The 24,284-nt window shown below is 45.4% G+C and overlaps 1 protein-coding gene across 2 annotated transcripts; it reads right to left on the bottom strand.

The window, feature by feature from the left end:
- Positions 1 to 19,825: 19,825 nt before the first annotated feature.
- Positions 19,826 to 22,441, bottom strand: MBD3L1 (methyl-CpG binding domain protein 3 like 1). Of its 2 annotated transcripts, none has more exons than XM_012790833.3 (2): positions 22,310 to 22,441; positions 19,826 to 20,570 (listed from the first exon to the last, which is right to left on the bottom strand). In XM_012790833.3, exon 2 carries the CDS (start codon positions 20,550 to 20,552, stop codon positions 19,950 to 19,952), a length of 603 nt encoding a protein of 200 aa, XP_012646287.2. In that variant the 5' UTR covers positions 20,553 to 20,570; positions 22,310 to 22,441; the 3' UTR covers positions 19,826 to 19,949. The 2 variants fall into 2 exon arrangements, with proteins under 2 accessions (XP_012646287.2, XP_012646289.2); XM_012790835.3 differs by having other exon boundaries at positions 22,415 to 22,441.
- Between the last annotated feature and the right edge of the window lie 1,843 nt (positions 22,442 to 24,284).

The following is a 24,284-nucleotide window of genomic DNA, read 5'->3' as shown; positions in this document are numbered from 1 at the left end:
TCTCATGCTCCATCCCATCATGCCCCCCCACCCTTCCAAGTCTCCATCGTGTATCATTCCACTCTCTCTACATCCATCCATACACATTATTTCAGTCCCGCTTATGAGTGAGAACATGCGATATTTGTCTTTCTGCATCTGACTTGCTCACTTAAGGCGTCGGTCTCCAGTTCCATCCATATTGCTGCAAAAGACATGACTTCGTTCTTTTTAATGGCTGAATCGTATTCCACTGTGTATGTGTAGCACATGTTCTTTATTCAATCCTACGCCAGTGGATTCCGTATATCTTCGCTGTTGTGAACAGTGCCACAATCAAACGAGTGCAGGTTGGGTCTTGATGTTCCGAGTTTACAACATCTTTGATGTGGCCACTTGCAGGAGCCTGTTTAGGGCTTTTCCCTCTTGCAAACCGCGCAGTTGACGTGTTTCGTTGTGTGTGTTCGTTCAGATTTACTAAGCATATACGCCAGGCCTTGTCCCTGGCTCCAGGGACGGAGCTAGGTTGCCTGTGCACCTTGCCCTAATGGAAACTCTGGTGGGCAGAGACTGTCTCTGTTCAGCACTGTGTCCCCCAAATGTAATCGGAGCCTCGCCCGTAGTAAGCCTGCAATACATATGCATTGGATGGAGGGAGAGATTGGAGGGAGGGTGGAAGGGGAGGTGGTGGGGTGGGACGAATGAATAGGTAGAGGGACAGATGTGTAAAGGTAAGAGCCTCTTGTTGGGAGCACGCCAGAGAGGTGGGTCAGGAAGAGTCAGTTTGAGTGAAACATCGGGAAATTCTTTTTAGTGGACACGACATTTAAGTCAGATCTTAGGAGATGCATAAATGCTCACTCGGTACACAGAGGTGAGCAGCCAGAGGCCCCACGTGGACAGAGGCAGAGAGTATCTGGGACTGTTGTGTCACCTCCCCTTACGTGCGACCTTTTTGTTTCCAGGTTATCACGAACATGGTCCGGATGAGCCTCCCACAAGTATGTGTCTTTTAATCCAGTGCCCATTTCAGCCTCCGTGGGTCTTGGAGCAAGCTCTTCTCCCCTCATTCATGAAGGGAGCTTGCCCCAGGCTCACGCCAGTCTCCTGAGTGCGGGCAGTGCCTCGGTGGGAGGGAGAATGCTGAGTCCTAGGGCTTTGGGGGCCTGCAGCTGTGGTGTTATTGGCTTTCTGAATTTTCCACACCCCTCTGGGTTGGAGGAAGAAGTTTGAACAAATATTCCCTACAGGGATGAGGGTTGAAGTCAGAGGATGACCTTGTAGCCCCGCTTCCTGATGACAAAGTCTCATTAGGACACCCCGGCAGGGGCCTTTGTGGTCAAGCTGCAAATTCTGATGGCTACTCAAGTAGTATTGGCTAAAGTTACCTATTCTCTTATCAGTGGTCCACTCATCTGTCTGTCCAGCCATCCCTCCCCTCAGGAAGCATCCACCCATCCATTCACCCACAAACCCACCCATCCATCCACCCATCCATCCACCCACCCATCCATCCATCCACCCACCCACCCATCCACCCACCCATCCATCCATCCACCCACCCACCCATCCACCCACCCATCCATCCATCCACCCACCCATCCACCCACCCACCCATCCACCCATCCACCCACCCATCCATCCACCCACCCATCCACCCACCCATCCATCCACCCACTCACCCACCCATCCATCCACACACCCACCTATCCATCCACCCATCCATCCACCTACACACACACCTATCCATCCACCTATTCACCCACCCACCTATCCATCCACCCACACATCCATCCACCCACCCACCCATCCATCCACCCACACATACACCCACCCACCCATCCATCCACCCACCTATCCATCCACTTATCCATCCACCTACACACACACCTATCCATCCACCCATTCACCCACCCACCCATCCATCCACCCACCCACCCATCCATCCACCCACACATCCACCCACCCACCCACCTATCCATCCACTTATCCATCCACTCATTCTCACAGCCATTCACCTTCTGTCACCATCCACCCATCCATCCAACCACCCATCCATCCATTCATCTACCCACCCATCCACTTATCCATCCATCTATTCATCTGTCCACCCATTCTTCTGCCCATTCACCATTTTTTCTTCCTCTGTCCTTCCTTCTGTCCAACTTCTCCTTATTGTTTTTATTCTTCTTGCCTTCTTTTCCTACCAGTTGTCCATTCTTCCTCCTGTCCATCCATCTCACCTTCCATTTTTCTGCCTGTCTATCCATTTCTGCCATCCTCTCTACTCAGCCTCTCTCTCTTCACCCCCCTCTCACCCTCTCGGGTAAATTTAACTCACAGGATTGCTCACCCCCTCCACTCACACAATCACTCTTTCCCTCACTCTCATTCATGGCCCATTTGTGAATGTTTGTCCTGGCTTGGACCTCTGTTCTATCCCAGGTGAGGGGGCTTCTGCCACTAGGTGGGAGCCTGTGTCCCTCTCTGATGACTTGCCTTTCCACAGCTCCTGAGCCAGCCACCACCGCCCCGCCTCCTCCAGTATCCACCACAGGTATCTGGGGTTCCTGTCCCTTCCCAAGAGAAGCCCCTCAGCCCCCCACCCCTACCAGCTAATCGTCATACAGGGGCCGGGAAGGAAGGGTGTGAAGATTATAGTGTCAGGGTGATCATCCTGGTCACAAAGATCAGACTAGGGTTCAATCAGGCACCTGCCCCATGGACCACCCGGCCTCTTAAGATAAACAGAGCCTCATAACACAGTGTGGGATGTTTTGGGGAGAGACGCCGGGCATAGTTTGGAGGGGGGAGGGCTTTCTGCACAAAGTTTCACCTAAACGGAGTCTTTAAGGATGACTGAGAGTGATCCAGGCAGATGGGGCATGAAGAGCATTCCTGGCAGAGGGGATTGATTCTGTGAGCAAAGGCTCAGGAGCCAGAAACAGCATACAGTGTATGGGGAGAATGGAGAGGAATTCGGTTTGCAGGAAGCATAAAGTTTAACCCAGAGTGGATGCATAAATGAAGCTGAACGGTTCTCTGGAGCCAGATCAGGAAGGACCTTGAATGCCGACTCAAGAAGATTGCACTTAACTTGGAAGGCCATAGGGAGCCATGGGTGGTCCTAGAGCAGGATGGGGCCACAGCTCTCCTGGAGCTCCACCTTGCTGGGCTCTCGAAGCATGAATAGGAGTTTTCCAGGCGAATAAGAGGATGGAAGAGCGTTCCTAGAAGTGGAACTGCGTAGCAGGGACACAGGCAGGAAAGCTCACCCCAGGAGAATTCCTATAAAATTCCAGTTTTCCTCCCCTTTTGGGGGGGTAACTTTCCATTTAGGAGCCCCTGTAGACCCAAGCATGTGACCTGATTTTGGCTACTTCTGGCAGTTAGCAGGGTGACCCTGGGATATCTTGGCTTTGTGCAAAAAATAAAAACAAAACAAAAAAAAGCTAAGGGTCCCCACCCTTTTTTCTTCTCTGCAGCTGCCGCTCATGTATCCCACAACGTATCGGTCTCAAGCGAGTACCAGCTTGTTTTCCGCATCGTCAACGGGAACCTCAACAATCCAGACCCCACCTCTCTGGAGTACACCGCCCTGCTGAGGGACATCCAGAACAAGGTGGGGCTTCTGCCCGCCCCTCTCCCCCCACCTGACTTATCTCTAGCAAGTGGTTGTTTCAACCCTCTTCACTTTACCTGTGTCTTGTGGATTTTCTCCACTTCCAAAGGTGGTACCGGGGCTGCCTTTCTCATTTCCCACGTGGGAAACTGAGGCTCAGAAAGGCGCATGGCGTGCCTACGGTCGCACAGTGAGTTAGGGACAGAACCAGGATTCGAACTCAGGCCTCCTTTGCCTCGGTGGCTTTGCCAGCCCCGCCCCCCCCCACCACCACCACCAAAGACCTCTTTCCCTCCCACTCACTCTCCCTCCTCTTCCTTCCAGGTCACCGCACTCTACGCACGCAGCCAGCTACAGGACATGTTCCGCACCTGCCTGATCACCAACCTAACGTAAGTTCAGAAGGTCGGACGTGTTGGCCAAGCCGGCAGCTTGGCCTCTGAGCGCCCATGGCACGTCCTTGAGCTGGAAGTCCCCAGCTTGGTGCCCACTAGTCCCCGTCGGCGAATTCTACCATCTGCTTCCGTAATAAACCTGCAGGGCAGGGCGTGGGGGTTCACCTAATGGGGCCACCGGTTTCCAGCATCCACCCCCTTCTTCCTTTTTCTCTGGACATTTGGGAGAGGCAACTTTTTGACGCAGAATTCAAAATATCAGCCCGATAATAATATGCAGCACCAGCCCGGCTCCCCCAGCCAGCATCTGCATGCACGGTCACCGCATCTGATGCTCACGGGGCAGCCCCCTGTGAGGTGGGGACGTCCCCCTTGCTCAGATGGGAAAACTGAGGCTCAGAGAACCGTCAACGTTGAGATCTGAACCCAAGAGGGCAGGGCAAAGGCACTAGGATATCTGTATTGGGGAAAAGGACACAAGGCTGACCTTGAATATTTCCAAACATTGGGGTTTGTTGTTTTTTTTTTCCCTGTCTTTAAGGTGCAGATAATTGTAATAATACCTTTCATCGGAGTGATAGTGTGGGAATGTGGGAATTACTTCTTAGGGGTCCAGATCTAGCAAGTGCTTAATAAATGTCCATTATTGTTACTGTCATTGCTTCTAGCTCCAATCCCTGGAAGCCTTCCCGCGTTGGTTGGGGTCTCTTCTCTAGACAGGGGGAGGAGGAGCTAGACAACCCCCCCACCCACGGCCTGTCTCCACGTCTCTGCCTCTTTGAAGACAGCAACTTGGGACACTGCTGGTGTTGAGGGCTGGCTGAATTCCCGTGGTTTCTGTCCTTAGGTTGGACCCCATGTGGGTCACTGTCAGAACATTGTTCTCTTCCAATCTGGACCCCAAACTGGTGAAGCAAATCTTTCAGGATGAGACCCGGAATGGCTCGTCCTACTGGCTGGGCGCCACCTACCAACTGGCGGACCTGCGTGTGACAGGTACACGGCGGGGTGGCTGGCGTCACAGCTGGAAGGGATGTGGTCATGTGATGAAGGACGGGGCTTCTGAATAGCAGGGGGGGGTTAAGTGGTGGCTCTAGAGGGAGAAACAGGGCTTTCTGGAGGTCCGTGTTGGTGACCCCTGGCGGCGGGCCATCCCACAGAGGCGGGAAGACAACAGGCAGCAGTTTGCACCCAGTGGAAAAATGGTGCTTTTGAGGTCTAAATTTTTCCAGCCCCAAATATAGGGAGATCCTGAGTTGCCTGCTTAGGCCCCTTAATAATCAGTAATGTGGCCGGACATGGTGGCTTAAGCCTATAATCTCAGCACTTTTGGAGGCCGAGGTGGGAGGATCGCTTGAGGCCAGGAGTTCAAGACCAGCCTGAGCAAGAGTGAGACCTTGTCTCTACCAAAAATAGAAAAATTAGCTGGGTGTGGTGGTGCGTACCTGTCATCCCAGCTACTTGGGAGGCTGAGGCAGGAGGATCACTTGAACCCAGGAGTTGGAGGCTGCAGTGAGCTATGATGACACCACTGCACTCTAGCTGGATCAACAGAGTGAGAGACTGTCTAAAAAAAGAAAAGAAAGTGAAATGAGTTCTGTTCATCCTCTGGGTGCTGCATGGAGAATGGGGTGGGAGGACAAGCCCAGAGGCGGGAAGACCCATTGGGAACCTACTCATCAATCAGAAGTTTCGGCAAAAGTGTGACAGATGTCCACCTGCACATGCTGAATGCACCCCAGAGATACACAGTCTCTTTTCCCTGCATCATAGCGAACTTTTATAACACTTGGTGGAAAGAGAACTGAACAGGTAGACAGGTGGATGGATACAAGCTGGACAGGTGGATGGAGGGTCTTCTGTAGCCCACCCTTAAAAATCCAGCTCAAGGCCAGGCGCGGTGGCTCACGCCTGTAATCCTAGAAATCTGGGAGGCTGAGGCGGGTGGATTGCTCAAAGTCAGGGGTTCAAAACCAGCCTGAGCAAGACCCTGTCTCTACTATAAATAGAAAGAAATTAATTGACCAACTAAAAATATATAGAGAAAAAATTAGCCGGGCATGGTGGCGCATGCCTGTAGTCCCAGCTACTCGGGAGGCTGAGGCAGGAGGATCGCTTGAGCCCAGGAGATTGAGGTTGCTGTGAGCTAGGCTGACACCATGGCCCTCACTCTAGCCTGAGCAACAAAGTGATACTCTGTCTCAAAAAAAAATTTTTTTCTTTTAAATCCAGCTCAGATCACACTGCCAGGAATAAGTAGTCTGACTGGAATGACCACTTTCTTAAAACACTCTTTTTTTAGGAATTCTTTTTTTTTTTTTAATTTCAGTATATCAAGGGGGTACAAATATTTTTGTTACATGCGTACCTTATATGATGCTTAAGTTAGGGATTTGGGTGTGCCTGTCACTAGAATAGTGTTCTTTGTACCTGAGAGGTAAGCTTTTTATCCCTCACACCCTGCCCCCTTCTTGGTTTCCAATGTCCTTTATGTACACACAGCTAGGTGCCTGTGTGTACCTACCATTTAGCTCCCACTTACAAGTGAGAACATGAAGCACCTGGTCTTCCATTTCTGAGATACTTCACTTAGGATGGTGGTCTCCAACTCCAGCTAAATTTCTGCAAACGACATTATTTCATTCCTTCTTATGACTAAGTAGTTCTCTGTTATATACACGTGTATACCTTTTCTTTAGCCACCTGTGAATGGATGGGCACTTAGGTTGATTCCACATCTCTGCAATTATAAATTATGCTGCGATAAACATTCAAGGGCTGGTATCTTTTCACTAACAAGACCTCTTTTCTTTAGAGTGGGTACCCAGCAGCAGGATTGCTGGGTCAAATGATAGGCCTACGTTTATTTCTTCGAGGAACCTCTACACTGTTTACAATAGAAAAACCCTCTCTTGATATGGGATTTTTACATACCTTTTCTTTTTTTTTTTTAATTCTAGAAATGGAGCTAAGCAGACCCACATCCCAGCACTTCCAGTTGAATTTCACCATCACCAACCTACCGTATTCCCAGGACATGGCCCAGCCAAGCACTACCAAACACCAGCGAAACAAAAGGAGTATTGAGAATGCGGTGAGACGGGGTGGTGTGTCCACTCTGTGCCCATGCACAGACTGACCTGTGGACACCGGGTAGCCAGAGCGTGACTTTTATAGCAACGCATGAAGACAGACTCTTATTGCCATTTGATAAATTAGGACACAGGCACAGAGAGGTTCAGGAGCCAGGCACAGCATCCTACAGCTAAGTCGTACCATGGAATGGGGTATCCTTTGGTACACACGCCTGGGCTAGTGTTTGTCATGGCAAGAAAAAAAAATAGATGAGGAAGTATGCTTAGTGGCTGCAAATTCCCTGATGCTACTGGGCGTCGGATGCTGACCCGAGAAATGTTGCCTTGTCTTTCAGCTCAGCCAGCTCTTCCAAAACAGCAACATCGGGAGTTACTTTGATAACTGTCAAGTATCAGCATTCAGGTGAGTTCCAACTTAGGACCTCAGGACCCTGGGGATTTCTGTTGTGCTTTAAATGAAAGTGTCCCCAAGCCATAGCTATGGACAAGAGCCCTAGGCATATAGAGCTATCACCTAAAATATATATATATAAACAAAAACAAAAAACCAAGGAGCCCACCAACTGGCTTAGAAACTCGAGGAAGCATCTGCAGGCTGGGTGTGGTGGCTCATGCCTGTAACCCTAGCACTCTGGGGGGCCCAGGAGGGAGGATCACTTGAGGTCAGGAGTTTGAGACCCACCGGAGCAAAAGCAAGACCCCGTCTCTACCAAAAATAGAAAAATTAGCCGGGCATGGTCATGCACACCTGTAGTCCCAGCTACTCGGGAGGCTGAGGCAGGAGGATCGCTTGAGCCCAGGAGTTCAAGGTTGTAGTAAGCTAGGTTGATGCCACTGCACTCCGGCCTGGGTATCAGAGTGAGACTGCATCTCAAAAAACAGGAAAAAGGAAAGGAAAAGAAAGGAGAGGAGAGGGAAAGGAGAGGGAGAGGAGAGGGAGAGGAGAGGGAGAGGAGGGGAGAGGAGGGGAGAGGAGGGGAGAGGAGAGGAGAGGAGAGGAGAGGAGAGGAGAGGAGAGGAGAGGAGAGGAGAGGAGAGGAGAGGAGAGGAGAGGAGAGGAGAGGAGAGGAGAGGAAGGAGTAGGGGGTGAACAGAATGACTTAGAATCCAGTGGTCTAATAAGGTGCTTTCCAATAAGGTAACCCACTAACCATGTAAAGCAATTTAAATTCTTTATGCAGCTATTGAGATGTAATTCACATACCACAAAATTCACCCTTCAAGTGCACAATTTAATGATATGTTCATAGGATGGTGCAACTATCCCCACCATCTAATTTTAAAATGTTTTAATCACCCCAAAAAGAAAGCCTATACCCGTTAGCATTCACTCCTCATTCTTCCCTCCCTTCCTCCAGCCCCCTGGCGACCACTCATCTACTTTCTGTCTCTGTGGCTTTGGCTGTGCTGGCCATTTCGTATGAATGGGGTACAGCATGTGGTCTTTTGCAACTGGCTGGTTTTACTTGGTGTAACATTTTCAAGGTCCATCTACGTTGTAGTGTTGCCATCCAACCAGCTTCGCTTGCCTGCTGTCCAGGAGGAAGCTGATGTGCTGAGACAGCAGGGGTTACAGCAGAGAGTTTATTCCACATACCGCTAAGCGGGGAGGTAGAAGTTTCTCCAATCTGCCTCCCCGAGCATTTGGAGACAGAGGTTTTTCAAGACAGTCAGGCACAGGTAATTGAGTCTGCTCATTGGCTTGGTTCAGGGTGGAACCAAGGCTTGTAGAAATCGTCTTCTTTGCTGGCCAGGTGCTTGGATGGGGCTCACAGGACCAGTTGAGTCAGTTCCTCGGTATGGGCCACTGGTCCAGGTGGGTCAGCTGTTCCACCGGAATTCGGGACCTGGAAGACATCTCAGAAACTGCCCCTGGGTTTCAAAGAGGTGATGCTATCTATGCAAAAAACTAAGCGTCCTTATGACCACCAGCTATGTGGCTCCGAGTGTGGCACTTATAGAGAGGCAATCAGGGGGACAGTGGCTAATAATTATCATTATTTTTAGCTAAGCCTGTGCCTTATTTTTAACTAGGCTCTTACCATAGTCATCACCTTGCACCCCGTTATTGATTTGTGTAAAAAGCAGTTTCAGTAGCATGTATCAGTACTTTATTTCTTTTTTAAGACTGAATAAGGGATATTCCATTGTGTGGCTCTACCCTGCTTTGTTGATTCATTCATCCATTGACGAACATTTGGGCTGTTTCCAGTTTTTGGCTATGATGAGGCAGGATGCTACGATCATTCCTGTACAAGTTTTTGTGTGAACTTATGTTTCCAATCATCTGGGTCCTATACCTAGGAGAATGGTATTGTGGGGTCATGTTTAACTCTATATTAACTTCTGGGGAACTACTGATCTGTTTTCCATAGATGCTGCACTATTTTATATTCCTACCAGCAATATATGAGGCTTTCAAATTCCCCGCATTCTCTCCAACTTGTCATTTTATTTTTAAATAACCATCCATCCGAGTATGTATAAAGTGATATCTCACTGTGGCTTTGATTTGCATTTCCATGATAACTAATGAAGTTAAACATCTTATCCTGTGTGTATTGGCTAGTTGGGTATTTTGGAGAAGTATCAAGTTCTTTGCTTTTTAAAACTGGGTTATTTGTCCTTTATTGTTGGGTTATGATGGTTCTTTATATATTCTGGATACTAGAAACTTATCAGATACATGATCTGAAAATCTTTTCCCATTTGGAGGGTTTTCTTTTTGCCTTCTTGACAGCATTCTTTGAAGCACAAGGGCTTTTAATTTTGATGAAATACAATTTATTTATTTTTTTCTTTTGGTTGCTTACACTTTTAGTGCCACATATAAGAAACCATTGCCTAATTCAAGGTCATGAAGATTTACACCTATGTTTTCTTCTAAGAGTTTTGTAATTTTACCTCATACATTTAGATCTTTGATATATGTGGAATTAATTTTCGTACGTGTTGTACAGTAATGGTCCAACTTCATTCTTTTATATGTGGCTATCTAATTTTCCTGGCACCTTTGTGAAAAAGACTATTCATTCTCTATTGTCCTGCCACCCTTGTTGAAAAACAGTTGTCTGTTAATTGTACTGGTTTGTTCATAGACTCTAAATTCTATCCCATCAATCTATATGTCTGTCCTTATGCCAGTAATACACTATTTTGATTACTATAGCTTCATAATGAATTTTGAAATTGGAAAGTAAAGTACTCTAGCTTTGTTCTTTCTCAGTATGAGTTTGGTTACTCATGGTCCCTTGCAATTCCATATGAATTTTAGGATCAGTTGTCAATTTCTTCAAAAGAGCCAGCTGGGATTTTCATAGAGATGTCATTGAATCCATAGGTCAATTTGGGGAGAGTTGTCATTTTAACAATATTAAATACCCAATCCATGAACATGGGATGCCTTTGCATTCATGCAGATCTTTTAAAATTTCTTTCAACACTGTTTTGTAGTTTTCAGTGTACAGGTCTTGCACTTATTTATTAAATTTATTCCTGAGTATTTGTAGTTTATTCTTTGATGCCATTGTAAATGAATTTTTTTCTTAATTTCATTTTTAGAATGTTAATTGATAGTGTATAGAATCACAATTGATTTTTGTGTTTTGGCTTTATATCCTACAATCATACTGAATTAATAGGTTTTAGTAATATGTATGTGTATTTCTTAGGATTTTTGAATATGTAATATCATGTCATCTACAAATGGAAATAGTTTTACATCTTCTTTTCTGATCTGGATGCCTTTATTTATTTATTTTTCTTACCTAATTTTCCCCATTGAAATCTCCAGTACAATATGGACAACATAGGGGTTGAAGGCAAACATCCTTGTCTTGTTCCTGGTCTTAGGGGGAAATTTTTCAGTCTTTCACCATTAAGTAGGATATTAGCTGTGGGTTTTTCATACATGTTATCATATTGAGAAAATTTCTTTCTAGTCCTCGTTTGTTGACTATGATGGGTTTTTTTTTTTAATCATGAAAGGTTGTTATATTTTGTCAAATGTTTTTTCTGTGTGTCTGTCAACATCATGTGGCTTTTTTCCTTTGTTCTGTTAATATGACATATTACATTGATCTTGTAATATCCAACCTTGCAACTAGAGGTGAGAGATTTAAGGCCTTCTCAAGTTTCTCCTGGTGATGTATTAATACATAACCCTGCACATTTGCTGCCTTCTAGATTCCAGAAATACATCAGAGCATTTCAAAGACCCCCCTGTGGACCATTTATTCCCCCAGATCTTCCTTTTAAGCTTTTGACTCACCTCTTGCCTAGCTGGTATCACGTCCTCAGCTAGCTGCAGTGTTAAACAGTTACTATTGATAGTTTTTTTTTTTAATTATTATTGTCTTTTATTTCATAATATTACAGGGGTACAAACGTTTTGATTGTCTTTGTACCATTTGAATCAAAGTTATAAGTGTGCCCATCACCCATATAATGTGCACTGTACCTGTCAGGTGTGAATTTACCCATCCCCTCCTCCCACCTGCTTGATTGCCAATGAATGTTATTTCCATATGTGCATGTAAGTGTTGGTCAATTAGTTCCCATTTAGTGTTGGTTACATGTGGTGTTTGTTTTTCCATTTTTGTGATACTTAGGATAATGGTCTCCAGTTCCTATTGATAGTTTTTGACAAGCACCTTGGGAATAGTTTTTCCTGACTGAGCAAGGCTCTGAGTCAAATCAAATGAAGACAAGCCCTGAGAATAGGGCTTTTGCAAGGAGCTTTCAGACAGATCAAATAATGACATTTCTCTGGGGATACATGTTTGGGGACCTCCAAACCCATTGTGGCTGCTTGGCAGCTGGTTTCACAGCTACCATGGTTCTGAAACTGCTTGTTTTCAAAATTACTGAGGATGTTGGGGAGAGCTCTATGGAAATGATGCGAGTTAAAATGCCGCAAGTCTTGTTTTCTCTACCGAGATCTAACACTTTTCTTAACTAAACACGCCTTGGATTGTTGCAAGCCTTTGGTTAATTTCCAGACTTCTGAAAAAAAGTTGATTTTGACCATTGTGGCCAGTGTTCTCATTGTTTATATGGATTTTCCAAAGCCCTCACTCCAACAATTAAGAAACGCTCTCCCCAGGGGCTGTTTATACATTAATTAAATGAAATAAAATTAGCAATTCAATTCCTCACCTGCACTGGTCACATTTTAAGTGCTTAATAACAACATGAGGCTACTAATGACTGTACTGGACAGTGCAGACACAGAATGTTTACATCATTGCAGAAAGTTCTCTTGTGCAGGGCCTAGCAGAGAGGAACCTAGAATCAGGGTAGAATTCCACATACCTCTGTTCATGCCTCGTCCCCTTCCAGGTCCGTCCCCCCCAGCAATCACACTGGAGTGGATTCCCTGTGTTACTTCTCACCATTGACTCGGAGGCTGAGCAGAGTTGCCATCTATGAAGAATTCCTACGGTTGACCCAGAATGGTACCCGGCTGCAGAACTTCACCTTGGACCGGAACAGCGTCCTTGTGGATGGTAAGGCTTCCTGGTCACTGGGGCAGGGGTGGAGGCTCCCACTTCCGCACCAGGAGCCTTCCCTGGGAATCTGGAGGCTTGGGGATGACTCCACATTTTAAGCTTTCAGACTAGGAAAAGGTGGCAAGGTTCTCTCCTAGGCTTTCTCCACCACTGAAGGAGAGGAAAAAAGAAACACCCAATGGGACATGAAAGGCATTTGCCCTGTCCTGTCTGGCGCTGTGACCTTAGGCTAATCACTTCTCCTCTCTAGACTTCGTCCTTGTCTCTGCATTGCAAGCCACTGGGTGATGTGGTCAGCAAGGGCTTCCAGTTCCAAGTTGTATGCAATCCACCCTCGGCAAACGTGGTGGGATAAACCTATCCTCCAACTGCGGAGGTGTCTCCAAGGTGGCTAAACCTTGCATATCCAAATGTATCCCTTCAAAGAACAGTTCTGTACGTTGCACCAGGCACCCAGGAACATAGGAGAGAGTGACCGTGTGCGTCTTTACCATTGTATCCCAAGAACCCCATATTCTTCCTGGCATATAATAAACACTCAAGACATATTTGTAGAAGGAATAACTAGATCTCATACAAGGTCCCTTTTAGGTCACGTGTGCATCACATAAGACGGGGAAACTTCCAAAAAAAAAATTGATTCTGACCATTTTGGCCAGTGTTCTCATTGTTTATGTGGATTTTCAAAAGTCTTTACTCCAACAGTTCAGAAACATTCTCCCCTGTGGCTGTTTGTAAATTAATTTAAATGAAATGAAATTAGCAGTTCAGTTCCTCACCCACAGTGGCCACGTGGGGCTCGTGTGCCGCTGTCCTTGGTTCTGAATTGTTGTCCAAGAGGGCACCGTGGATTCTCTGGAATCAACATGTCTTTCGCCTGTCTGTCACGTGTTTTTCATCGTCTTGTTTTATCCATTCTTTTTTCAAAGATGAAAACCACTGCTGACTCACGGGCTGTATAAAAACAGGCCATGAGCCCGATATGGCTGTAGTTTGCCAAACCTTGCTCTGAACTTGGCACCAGCCAATACAGCTTTCTGCAATGATAAAAGAAAAACGTTTATATCTGTGGTATCCAGCACAGTAGAGCCACATGTGGCTATTGAACACTTGAAATATGATTCATGTGACTGAGGTGCTGGAGTTTTGGTTTTATTTCATTTTAATTTAAAAAGCCACTTGCAGCTGCCGCCATATTGCACATATCTTTAAGGAGTTGGGGCTGCAGCAGTGGCTCACAGCCGTAATCCTAGCACCCTGGGAAGCCGAGGCTGGAGCATGGCTTGAGCTCAGGAGTTAGAGACCAGCCTGAGCAAGAGCGACACCCCGTCTCTACCAAAAATGGAAAAATTAGCCAGGCGCGGTGGGCATGCCTGTAGTCCCAGCTACTTTGGAGGCTGAGGTGGGAGGATCGCTTGAGCCCAGGAGTTGGAGGCTGCAGTGAGCTATGATGATGCCATGGCACTCTACCCAGGGCGACAGAGCAAGACTCTGTCTCACAAAAAAAAAAAAAGAAGAAGAAGAAAAAGAAATTGGCAAGAAAGAGTTGGTGAATGTAGAGGAACCTGCAACCTTTCCCACCATGCCCGATGGTTGCTACCCACCCCTATCCCCATGGAGGATGTGCTATACTTAGGAATAACCAGAATAGGCAGCTGTCAGTCATAAATTATGTGATGTGAATGTATCAATACTTCCTCCAGAGAGTGCTTCCTGGAGGAAATGGCATTGATGGTGAATCCTGCAAGATGAGACTAAGACAACAAAGTGATGCAGAAGGGTTTAAACGTGTTTCTCAGCAGAGGGAATAGAAAACTGTTGAGTGAGAATTTACAAATTTAGAGAGATCCCATGAGTCCCCGACTGTGATTACCCCATCTCTCCGCCACCCACCGCCATGAGATCCCAGCTTAGGTCCACCATGCCCAGAGGCACAAACAACAAACAAACTTATTACACCCTTAGAGTGTGATAATGGCCTTGTGCTCATGTAGCAAAGTGTTCTCTCTCTCTCTCTCTCTTTTTTTTTTTTTTTTTGGAGAGCTACAAATTGAAATATTCAGGATGAAATGTCCTTGATGTCTACTTGATTCTAAAAATGTCAGTGAAAATATCAGATGAATCAAGGGCAGCGAATGTCAACAATTCATACATCAGATGGAACATTGTTTTTCACTGGATGACATATAAATCATTCCACCAAAGTGATGGATGTTACTTACACTGTCCTCTCTGCTTTTCTGTAGGTTCGAAAAGTTGCATTTAAGAGTAAAATGCACTCACGAGCACTCTCCATTTCTTTTGGTTCTAGGGTATTCTCTCCAGGAAAATCACGTCTTGATGAAGAATACAGGTAAGCCTCAAAGAAGCCCCAGCCCAGGGGAGGGTGGAGGCCACCCCATACTTTGCCTTGTCAGAGGGCACCATGCACACAGGGTCTTAAATGATGATGAACATTGGCCAACACCATGCACACAGGGTCTTAAATGATGATGAACATTGGCCAACACATCCCTTCTTGAGGCACACTGAAGGGATAGGGGAGTCCCAGCCTGCTGGGGTTTCTGGACCATGAGGTGTTGAGCTGCTGAGCTTTGCTCCACAGGGCTGTGCCCATGCTCAGGCAACAACAGGTCCAAAAAGGAGCCCTGGGAGGTGGCCAGGAGGTGGCTCACCCTGGCTCTTATCTCCCCAGGCCTTCCCTTCTGGGCCATCATCGTCATCTCGCTGGCAGGATTCCTGGGATTAATAACATGCCTCTTCACCTGTTTCCTGGTGAGCAAGAAAAGGGTGCTTGTCTTCTTACCACTGGGTTCTAAGAGTTATTAATATATTATCCATATAAGTCCTCTGCTGGTTATATGTTTTGCATATTATTTTCTCCCAGTTTGTGTGCGGCTTACCTTTCTCTTTTAATTTTATTTTTAATGGACAAATAATAAATGTATCTATTCAGGGGGTACAATGTTGTCGTTAGATCTGTGACATTATGGGTTAAGTCGAGCTCATGAACATATCACTTCGCAGGTCTATGATTTATTCGTGGTGCAAACATTTGAAATCTGATCTGTTAGCAATTTTGAAACATGCATTCCATTATTATTATTAACCACAGTCCCCATGTGGTGCAATACATCTCACACACTTGACAGCATTAGTCATTGAAATGTACATGAAGCCACAACGAGATGGCGTTACACACAAGAATGGCTAAGATTTAAGGCTGACTATAACAAGTGTAGACGAAGATGTGGGGCAACTGCAACTCTCATAGAGTGCTAGTGGAAAGTAGCCTGGCCATTTCTTTGAAGATTACATACACCTGCCATATGACTCAGCCATCCCACTCCTGGTAATTTATCGAAGAGAAATAAAAGCATGTGTCCATACAAAGACTTATATACAAATGTTCATAACAGCTTTGTTTTCAATAGCCAAAACCTGAGAACAGTCCCAATGTCTGTCGACAGGTATATGTGAACAATAGAATACTATTCAGCAGTAAGAAGGAAGAAATTATTAATATGTGCAACAACATACATAAATTGCAAAAAATAATTATGCCAAGTGAAAGAAGCCAAGGAAAGAGTACATACCATACGATTCCATTTATTTAAACCTCTGGAAAATACAAGTGACAGTAGGGACAGAAATCAGACCCCTGGTTGCCTGGGAATGCAAATGTGTTTGCAAGTGTCAGGGGAAAAGGAATTATAAGGGAGCAGGAGGAAACTCTGGGGAATGATGAATGGGCATCCCTTATCCTGACTGTGGTGGTGGTGATTCAATTAAGTTATAATCGAAATGTGTTATATCATTCACGTTAAATGTGTGCTGCTTATTGTGTGTCAGTTACACCTCAGCTAAGCTGGAGGGGTGAGGGGAAGGCAGGGAGAGAGAGAGAAATGAAGGCATATCGGAGGGGGGAACGTAAAAAAAAAAAAACATCAAGAGTGAAAGGGGAGAGAGAAGACAAGAAAGGGGTGAGAAGAGGAGAGAAGGCGAGGAGAGGGATCGAGGGAGGTAAGAGGAGAGAGACGCAAGAAGTGTCAGGGCTCTAGCTCTGGCCACGTTCTCACCCCCGGGGCCAGCGCGGGCCGCCAGCAGTCCACTCTGAGCCCTTCTCTTTGCCCTCACAGGTGATCGCCTGCCTGCGAAGGAAGAAGGTGGGCGACTACGAGATCCAGGAACGCCACCTGGGCTACTACCTGGCCCTCCTAGACCTGAGGAAGCGGCAATGACTGCATCTTCCTTGGGTCCCTTTTCCCCAGCCAGGCCCCAGAAAAGCTTGGCTGGGGCAGAAATAAACCACATTGGTCAGACGCTGTCTCTGAGCCTTCCTTGACTTGGCCCCTGAGTGGTTCCCAGGGGACTAAGAGAAAAGTCCTCCTTCCTCCTTCATTAAGTCTAGAAGGCATCTATCAATTCTCTTTTCCTTTTTACACAGTAACAAATTTATTAAACCGATTCATACAACGAAATAATTTCTCGTTCACACAAAGGTTGAGGGACTCTCCAAGATAGCTCTCCTCCACATAGTGACCCATGGAACCAGGCTGCTTTTGTCCGGGGGTTCTGCCACTTATAATATTTAGCTTCTGTGGTTACCAAGGCCATGGAAGAAGCACCTGGAGTGTCATCGACTGGATCATAAATCCAGGAGTGACACAGATTACCCTCCTTGTAGCACATCGCTAAGACCAACTAAACAACGCCTGCCTAAATGCAAGGGGAGTATAAAGACCGGCTCCATAGCATCTCGTCCCTCAGAGACACCAGAATTGGTGACATTGGTATAGAAATTGCCACTGCTTAAAAGGGACATCCCACTCCCACTCTGTGTCAATTTTCCCTTCTTAGTCACGCTGCACCCATTAGGTGTGCATTTACTCATCCCCTCCACTCCCCCCCCTGCTCCCCGACACCAAGTGAATGTCACTACTATATGTGCACTCAATTGTTGGTCAGTTAAGTCAGCTAATGCCAATCTGATGGCGAGTACACGCGGTGCTTGTTTTTCCATTCTTCTGATACTTCACTTAGCAGAATGGGCTTCAGCTCCATCCAGGATAATACAAGAGGTGCTAGATCACCGTTGTTGTTTTTTTGTTTTTTTTTCTGGCTGAGTAGCACCCCATGGGACACCTATACCACATTTTATTAATCCACTTATGTATTGATGGGCACTTGGGTTGTTTCCACATCTTTGCAATTGTGAACTGTGCTGCTATAAACATTCGAGTGCAGGTGTCTTTTTTACAGGATGTCTTTTGTGCCTTTGGGTAGATGCCCAGTAACGGGATTGCTGGTGAACCTCTGTGGAAAGTAATATGGAGACACCTCAAAGAGCTACAAGTAGATTTTCTTTTGAACATAGAGATATAGATGAAAAGTGAGGAAGGAGAAAGAAATCCAAAGTGGAGAGGGCATTCTTAAGTGACTCCTTTTGTGGAGATGGCCATAAATCTGATGACAAGTATAAGCTGTTTTAAGCTGCCTTACTTACCTTTTGGTAGCCGCTGATTGTAATACTAAGGTCCCCACTTAATGGGAAGTACTGCGCATGCTTAATCAGTACCTTATGTAAATATGCGAAGACTTCCTTCCAAGTCCCAGGAGTGAGTGCCCGGTGGGCTCGTGTGTTCACTAGGCGTGGACGCCCTGTATAAATAACCTCTAATAAGCTCATCTGAGTAGCCACGCTGGACTTACCTGAGTCACTCTTTGGTCTCTGGCCACCATCCCAGTTTGGAGGGTGGTTTTTCTATACCATCCTGGAATTTTCCCAAAACAAGATGTTATCCTTTGAGGAGGACAAAGCCCTGAATAATTCCATGACTTTCATGCCTCCCTATTTACTTTAAAATGAGCAAAGCAAGCCAGAGGGGGGAAAAAAATACCACGTGACCTCACTTACAGGTGGAATCTTTACAAAGTCACATTCGTAGAAACAAAGTTTCTCTGAGACAAGACCCACCCACCTCCTCTTCCTCCTCCTCCTCCTCAGCCTACTCAACGTGAAGATGATGATGATGAAGACCTTTATCATGATCCACTTCCACTTAACGAATACTGAATATATTTCCTCTTGTTTATGATTTTAACAGCAGTTTCTTTTTTCCAGCTTACTTTATCATAAGAATACAGTTCTACATTTGCTATATTTGCTACATTTCTAATTCATGCATTGTGTCTTGCAGACCTCATTTACCCATTGTGCACAATGAATGCTATAGATCTTTGAATATTAAAAGTATTGTTTTTATTTTTTAAAAAATCCTGCCATTCTTCTGCGTGATTTGACTGTTCATTTGATTAACCCATTGATCTCTTGGGTGTTATAGCACCTGCAGCATATTCACTGATAGTGAAATGACCACCTGCTCCACTCTTATGAACTCACTCTCATACCCAAGTGGCCATGCCCCAAAATAACTAATTCAGAAAGCCTGTTCACCCACCACAAGTTTCTCATCATAAACACCCAGTGTGTAATACATATAACATACAAACTATGTGTTTGTCAACTGTTTATGTTATCAGTAAGACTTCCGTTAAACAGTAGGCTATTAGTAGTTCAGTTTTGGGGAAGTTAAAATTTATATGCAGATTTTCGACTGCATGAGGACTTGGTGCCCCAACCCTGGTGTTCAAGAGTCAACTGTGTGGCCGGGCGTGGTGGCTCACGCCTGTAACCCTAGCACTCTGGGAGGCCGAGGCAGGCAGATTGCTCAAGGTCAGGAGTTCAAAACCAGCCTGAGCAAGAGCAAGACCCCGTCTCTACTATAAATAGAAAGAAATTAATTGGCCAACTAATATATATAGAAAAAATTAGCCAGGCATGGTGGTGCATGCCTGTAGTCCCAGCTACTGGGGAGGCTGAGGCAGGAGGATCGCTTGAGCCCAGGAGTTTGAGGTTGCTGTGAGCTAGGCTGACGCCACGGCACTCACTCTAGCCTGGGCAACAAAGCGAGACTCTGTCTCAAAAAAAAAGAGTCAACTGTGTGCATGTATATACACACAAACATCATGTCATATGTCTTACGTATATACAATAAGTTTTTTAAAAGAAATAATGTAAAATAAAATACAAATAAGTAATGTAAATGGCAAATGAAGATGGAAGCATAACATCAAAAAGAAAAATCTCCATTCTGTACTCACCTGAAACCCCATCTCTCACCTCAAAAAGAAATTACTATCTATGTTCTCTTATGTCATGCAGAGGATTTTAATGAGGAGAAGTATTAGCATATTTTAAAGTTTCAAGAGCTCAAAGCAAAAAAAAAAATCACTATGGGCAGTGCAAAGAGATGTTCATGAAGGGTCGTGTTTCCTTTCGTCTTCACTATCTTCTCTTTTTTTCACAGTGTTTTTCAGGGCGCTCTTCTTGGTCTTGCATTTTCTCTGCCTCATTAGCAAGTCCGTCTGCAATCAATGCTATGGCCAGTCTCTCTCTCACCAACTCCACTTTCCTTTCCTGTTTCCTAATATCTTCCTCCGTGACCAGAAATTGTTTGCAGAGGATCTGTGAGCTACCCAGACCCGTTCCAGGAACAACCTCCGCCACATCTGAGGACCGGGCAAAGGTGGGCGTGGGACCGGGACACAGACCACCAGCAAGAGCCCCTGGCAGGGATGCACCTGTACAGCCAGGTGCGAGCTTTTGCAAGGATTTGGCAAGATCCAAAGTACTTAAAAGTTCTCCTGAGCTGCTATAGGCCTGGAGTCCTTGAAGTCTCCTCTGCCAGCAAACCTGTTGAGGCTTTTCCAGGCTCTCTTCCCATTGGTGGGACCTAACCTCATTGCCAAGATGGGACGTGATTTTAGTAACTGGCCTTTTGAATATGTAGCTGGACATCCTCAAAGGGTTGGAGATGCTTAAGCCAGGCTTTGGTTTGGATTGGCTCACACAGTCACGTTGCTTTCTCTGCAAACTCTTAGCCATCATCCTTCTTTTCCTCTTGTGCTACAAAAATAAAAATCACGAAATCATATCAAAATGATAAATGAAGCCTGCCTTCTCAGCTGACAATGATCTCAGCTGTTTTGGACTTCCGTCCCTCCTCTTTCCCTTGGGGACAAGTCTCACCTGCCCCCTGCAACATCCCCAAGCAGATTTGAGTCGAGGACAGGTAGCTCAAGGTCAAAACATTCCTCCGGCATCCTGCAAACCGCCTCCTTGTTTGAGTGTCATTCTAGTCTCTTTTTGTCCTTGTCACTCCTAAATGCACAAGGCCTGATACCCTCTCTGATAACACATATGGCATGTATTTTTCTAAATCTCAAGTCCTGCCATCCCAGTGTTATACTAACCTTTGCTACATTTCTAATTCATGCATTGTGTCTTGCAGACCTCATTTACCCATTGTGCACAATGAATGCTATAGATCTCTGAATATTAAAAATATTGTTTTTTGAAGAAGGGAGGGAGGGAGGAAGGAAAAAAAATATTGTTTTTATTTTTTAAAAAATCCTGCCATTCTGCTGCGTGATTTGACTGTTCATTTGATTAACCCATTGATCTCTTGGGTGTTATAGCACCTGCAGCATATTCACTGATAGTGAAATGACCACCTGCTCCACTCTTATGGACTCACTCTCATACCCAAGTGGCCATGCCCAAAAATAACTAATTCAGAAAGCCTGTTCACCCACCACAAGTTTCTCATCATAAACACCCAAACAATAGATACCTGTTCCTCAAGAACAAAAGTTATGCCAGACTACCATAGCCTCACCTTCCTCTCTCTCCTCCCGTTCCTGGTACTCTTAGATTCCATGGTCTGTGACCTCAATAATTCCCTTGGAATAAGCCAGAATTCCTTTCTGCTCATCATATATACCTCGTAAAACCAGGCATCCTCAAACTACGGCCCACGGGCCACATGCGGGTGTTTTTGCCCATTTGTTTTTTCACTTCAAAATAAGATATATGCAGTGTGCATGGGAATTTGTTCATAGTTTGTTTTTTTTTTTTAAACTATAGTCCGGCCCTCCAACGGTCTGAGGGACAGTGAACTGGCCTCCAGTTAAAAAAGTTTGAGGACCCCTGTTGTAAACCTTTAAACCTGGGAGATCCCCATTGATCCTCAACACCATAGCTACTATTAGTCTTATGCTAACCACTGAACAAAACACACAACATACTATTTTGGAACCACTATATATACACAAAAATAGACAGCATTAACTGGGGTAATGCCTGGAAATTTTACTTTCTTTTATGTGTTGACATATTAACTCTTTGATTTTCCCCAAAGCCTGTTTCAAATGTTCTTCGCTTTTCTTTTTTCCTCATATGTACTCAAGTTGCTTTCACTTGCCTGATACTGCAGAGAGAAATTGCTAACTACTGGGTTGAAATGTTGTGGGTCTAGTTGCCAAATCTGCAAATAGCCCTGATAAGCTTCCGCAGCTTCCAAATTTCTAATTTTATTCAAATTTTTTTCAAAATTTTCAAATTTTATTTTTATTCAAATTTTATTCAAATTATTCTAATCTATTCAAATTTCTAATTTTATTCAATGAGATGTCTGTTATCCTCCAATGGTGACCTACACCTCATCTCTTCTCCCTTCTTAGTGATCTTATGCCTTCAATATTCCCACTTAGCCCCTGTATTGTCAACTTCTCTTTTTCTACTGAATCTTTCTTTCAGCACTTAAATATATTCTAATTTCTCCTAACTACACAGAAACGCCTCACCTTACTTTCCTGGGGCCTCTGCTCAACCACCGATTTCTATTCCTTCCCCTTAGCTGCGTGCCACTGAGAAAAGATCATCTTCACCCTCTGTCTCTGTCTTCTCACCTCCAAGCAGCTCCTCAGATCACTCCAAACTTCTATCTGCCTTCAACATTCTACGGCTACTTTCCTCACTAAGGTAACAATGGCCCCTCTGTTATAAGATCCAAAAGGAATTTTCATTATTCATATGACATGATTTTTTTTTTTTTTTGAGACAGCGTCTCTCTGTCACCCAGGCTACAGTGCAGTGGTGTCATCATAGCTCACTGCAGCCTCCAACTCCCGGGCTCAAGCGATCCTCCTGCCTCAGCCTCCCTCGTAGCTAGGACTACAGGCACCACATGCATGACATCCCGGTCGTGCCAGCAAATGGAAGGAAATAATGAAGATTAGAACAGAGATAAATAAAACAGAGAAGAGGAAAAAAACATTATCTTTTGTGCTCAGGCCAACTCGAGAAGTGACATCTCATCCATAAGTTCTTGGTTGTATGTACACATATGTGCACATGCATGTGTGTAATCCCCCTGAAAATTATCTAAGCAGCCTGCAACCATGCCAAATGTGCAGGCCAATGAATCCTGAATGTTCTATCCCTTCTTCATCCCTCTAGCACCTTCTTTTTCTTTTTTCTCTGCACTCCGTTTGAGATGGAAGAGAGACGCTGGGCATGGTGGCTCACACCTGTAATCCTAGCACTCTGGGAAACTGAGGGGGGAGGATCGCTTGAGCTCAGGAAGTTCAAGACTACCATGAGCAAGAGTGAGGCCCCATCCCTAATTTTAAAAAGGAAAAAAAAAGATGGAAGAGAGAAATCTATATCTTTTATCATACACTCTGTCAGCTTAATCCCTGTGGTCAGTCCCGGGGTGGGGGTGGGGGGTGGAATGAGTGAGACTTCAGGGACGCCAGCCCCTTCCCACCACCAGGACCCATGGAGTGAGGCACACAAGCATTCTGAGACACTGATCCCTGGCCTGAGGTCACCGTTGGGATCAAGGGGTTCATGCCCACCACTGACAAGAGCATTGTTGAAATGCACCTCATATAGAAGCTGTGGGTGTCTGAGACCCACCACCCGAAACAGACCGTGTCCCTCTAAATATCAGTAATTCTAGCCTGCAAATCCTGGAAGTCAAAAGAGTAAAAAGCAGATAATCTTTCAGAGGGGGCTAATGCCCTGTTCTTTGATCTTCATCAGTAGCTTTTCTAGGAAAACTGAGAATTCTGTTTTAAGAGTGGACTTTATCCAACTGTGTGGCATGCCTGTCTATGACTGAGCTACTGCACTGGTTCTTACCTAGGAGTTTACCACAAGACAGCCTGTGTTCTGTGCAGGCTTTGCTGGTTGCAACAGTTGCATTGTGTATGCTTCTGGAACACTCAATGTATCAACACAACCATGCCCTCAGAAGAGGGTTAGGCAGTATGCAATTGTTTCCATGGGGTGTCTCCATCTTTAGCAATTCCTTCTGGGATTATTTAGTAACATTTGTCATTTCCGCAGGTGGCCTTGAACTGGAGGGAGGTGATAGTGGAACTGCTGGGTTTTGGGGTGGAATTTCAGCTTTGTTTGTCTTGTGTATGAGGACCTCTATATGTTCAAACTTTGTCACTTCCAGCTGTTTCAATTGAGTTTCTTCCCCTCTTTCTCTGTCATTAATCAAAACATGGAATGGAATAGTTTATGGCAATTATTTTATTTTCTGGTTAGGTAGAAGCTACTGGTTGTTTCCCCTATACCAGAGTTAGGGTGGCAGGAAGTGACTATTAAGGGACAAAAGGTCTTCTGATCTCAGGCACTCTGTGGGGAAACTGAGAACCTGCCTTGTCCACGAGGCTGGTGTGAGGTGCAGAGTGACAGAGTCTTTAGTCCATGTCACGAGGCTGGAGGCAAAACTTTGCACTGTACCTTCAGTTGTCCAGCCAGAGA

This window comes from Microcebus murinus, chromosome 27 (genome assembly GCF_040939455.1).
Source record: "Microcebus murinus isolate Inina chromosome 27, M.murinus_Inina_mat1.0, whole genome shotgun sequence".
Lineage (NCBI taxonomy): Eukaryota > Metazoa > Chordata > Mammalia > Primates > Cheirogaleidae > Microcebus > Microcebus murinus.
The sequence above is the reverse complement of the archived record's forward strand: the minus strand, read 5'-3'. Positions and strand labels throughout refer to the sequence as shown.